Source organism: Penaeus chinensis, chromosome 35 (assembly GCF_019202785.1).
Source record: "Penaeus chinensis breed Huanghai No. 1 chromosome 35, ASM1920278v2, whole genome shotgun sequence".
Lineage (NCBI taxonomy): Eukaryota > Metazoa > Arthropoda > Malacostraca > Decapoda > Penaeidae > Penaeus > Penaeus chinensis.
Window position 1 is genome coordinate 862,462 of NC_061853.1, and position 2,378 is coordinate 864,839.

Sequence of the window (2,378 nt, forward strand, 5' to 3'; positions counted from 1 at the left end):
CGCAAGTTGGTGATGTTCATGCCATGAACGTAAACACCTTCATAGTCCTCTAGCGCTTCTCCAAGTATGAACTCACTATAAAGGTTAAATAGAGCGGGGGATAGGATACACCCCTGTCGTACACCTCTAATAATCTTTAGTTTGTTAGAGGGACCGGCTGATGTTCTCACAGTGGCCCACTGGTTCCAATACAGATTGCTGATCAGGTTTCTCTCATGCGCTGGGATGTTTGCCTTTTCCGTCACTTTTAGCAGTTTAGCATGATTAACTCTGTCAAATGCTTTCGTGTAGTCGATGTAGCAGAGGTACAACTTCTTCTGTTTCTCGATCATACGTTCAGCTAGAATTCGCAGCATAAAGATGGCATCCCGAGTACCCCTTCTGAAGCCAATCTGAGACTCGTCAAGTTGTTTCTCGATGAGTGGGCTGATACGTACCAGTATAATTTTCAGCAATATTTTGGAGGCATGTGAGATTAGGCTTATAGTGCGGAAGTCGCTGCATTATGTTGCCTTTGTCACTTTTGGTAACGGGATGAAAGTACTCAGTAGGAAGTCTTCAGGCCACTCCCCTCTATGTTATATTTTGTTGACCAGCTTTGTTATAATATTCACACCAGTTGGTCCAAGCTGTTTAAGGAATTCTGCCGGAATGTTATCCCTCCCTAGTGACTTGTTGTTTGAAAGGCTGTTTATTACTGACTCTACTTCTACAGATGAGATTGCTGATGGGGAATCAAGGAGTTCTATCATAGGTTTCTTAGGCCTACTGTCGACATATAGGCCCTTTTCAATGTATTCCTCCCATCTGCTAATGATATCTTGATCGTCATGCAGCTTTTTCCCATCCTTGCTCATAATGTCTAATTTAATATTTGGCTTCTTTTCCTTAATGTCTTTAAGTCTCTTATGGAGCCTATTGCTGTTTATGTTGTCTAGATACTCCAGTTCCTTACATTGTTTTTCAAAGTGATGCTCCTTGGCTTCGCGACATTCCCGTTGAATCATGCGTTTAAGTTGTTTGCATTCTATTTGTGCTCCATCGGCCTTCAGCTGCATTCTAGTTTCCATCTTCTGCAGGATATCTGCTGTCATCCATTGCTTTTTCTTGTGGGGTACAGTCTTTCCACAGGTGTTTTCAGCAGCTTCCTCTTTTGTGGCCTTGACTTCTCTCCAGAGTTCGTCTGAGGTTTCAGGCTGCCCCAATTGGCTCAACTTGTTCTCACATTCAGACTTGAACTGATCCTTCATTCGTTGGAGTTTATCGATGTCCCATCTCTTGACCCTAGACTACCTCTGTATCTGTTTCAGCCTTGTGTTGGTGATGATAACAATGGGGTTGTGGTCAGAGCCACAGTCTGCATTCTGTCTCGTCTTAGCGTTCCTAACGCTGTTTCGATATCTAGTGCTGACGAGGATGTAGTTTACCTGGTTCTTCACAGTACTATTTGGAGCTGTCCATGTATGTCTGGCTCTCTCTCGTTTCTCAAACCAGGTGTTCGCAACAAATAACTTGTGACGTTGCGCGAATTCTATAAGATTGTCCCCCCTGTCATTTCTCACCCCCAGACCAAATGGGCCAACCACATTCCCAACCTTATCTCGGCCAACTTTCGCATTGACGTCATCACTAATAATGATCTTGTCCCTTGATTTAGCATTCGCACATATTGATGCAGTGATATCTTCATAGAAATCTTCAGCTGTGTCGTCTGAGTCCGTTGTTGGAGCATACACTTGAATGATGATGGTGTTATGAAGTCTATCTTGGATCTTGATTAGCATGGTTCTTGTTGTGTTGCAATACATGAGAGCTTTCTGTGCTCTTTCAGTCAAGATGAGAGCTACTCCCCTTCTGGATACATCCCCCCCTGAGAAGATTACCCTGTAATTCTCGGCGACAATAGGAATTGATGCGGTGAAGTTTCCTACTCCCTTCCAGAAGGTTTCTGAAATGCCTAATATATCTAGTTGCGTGTTGTTCATCTCTTGGATAACTCCATTTAGTTTCCCTAGCTCTACTAATGATCTTACATTCTATGTACCAATTCTAAGACAGTCGCTTGATGACGGTGCAGGTCTGCCGGTCTTATCATTAGGCCTCCACTGGGCTAGACTGCCAGCCGATGGGCTGACACCCCGTTTGCCAAGAACGTGTAAACTATTGTTTGTCATTTCCATAGTGTAAACAAGGAGGTTAATAAATACAGCAGGCCCCCAGAACTACTGTATCGCAGTACAAGAACCAAAATGAGGGGTCCATGACCTGCTCACTTGCCACTTGCTATTCTACGGCCACCGTTGACCGTGGCTCGGTTCTTCCGCCAACTGTAGATACTAGTACAGCTGCTTCCCTGTACTAATGACAATAGCGATAAT

The 2,378-nt window shown here is 44.0% G+C and overlaps 1 protein-coding gene across 1 annotated transcript; it reads right to left on the bottom strand.

The window, feature by feature from the left end:
* Positions 1 to 1,289: 1,289 nt before the first annotated feature.
* LOC125044447 (craniofacial development protein 2-like) lies at positions 1,290 to 1,985 on the bottom strand. Its single transcript, XM_047641125.1, has one exon. The coding sequence runs from the start codon at positions 1,983 to 1,985 to the stop codon at positions 1,290 to 1,292; it is 696 nt and encodes a 231-aa protein (XP_047497081.1).
* Between the last annotated feature and the right edge of the window lie 393 nt (positions 1,986 to 2,378).

What these genes read in the sequence shown, in the direction of transcription:
- LOC125044447 (XM_047641125.1), bottom strand. Translation starts at nt 1,985, where the DNA reads ATGAACAACACGCAACTAGATATATTAGGCATTTCAGAAACCTTCTGG.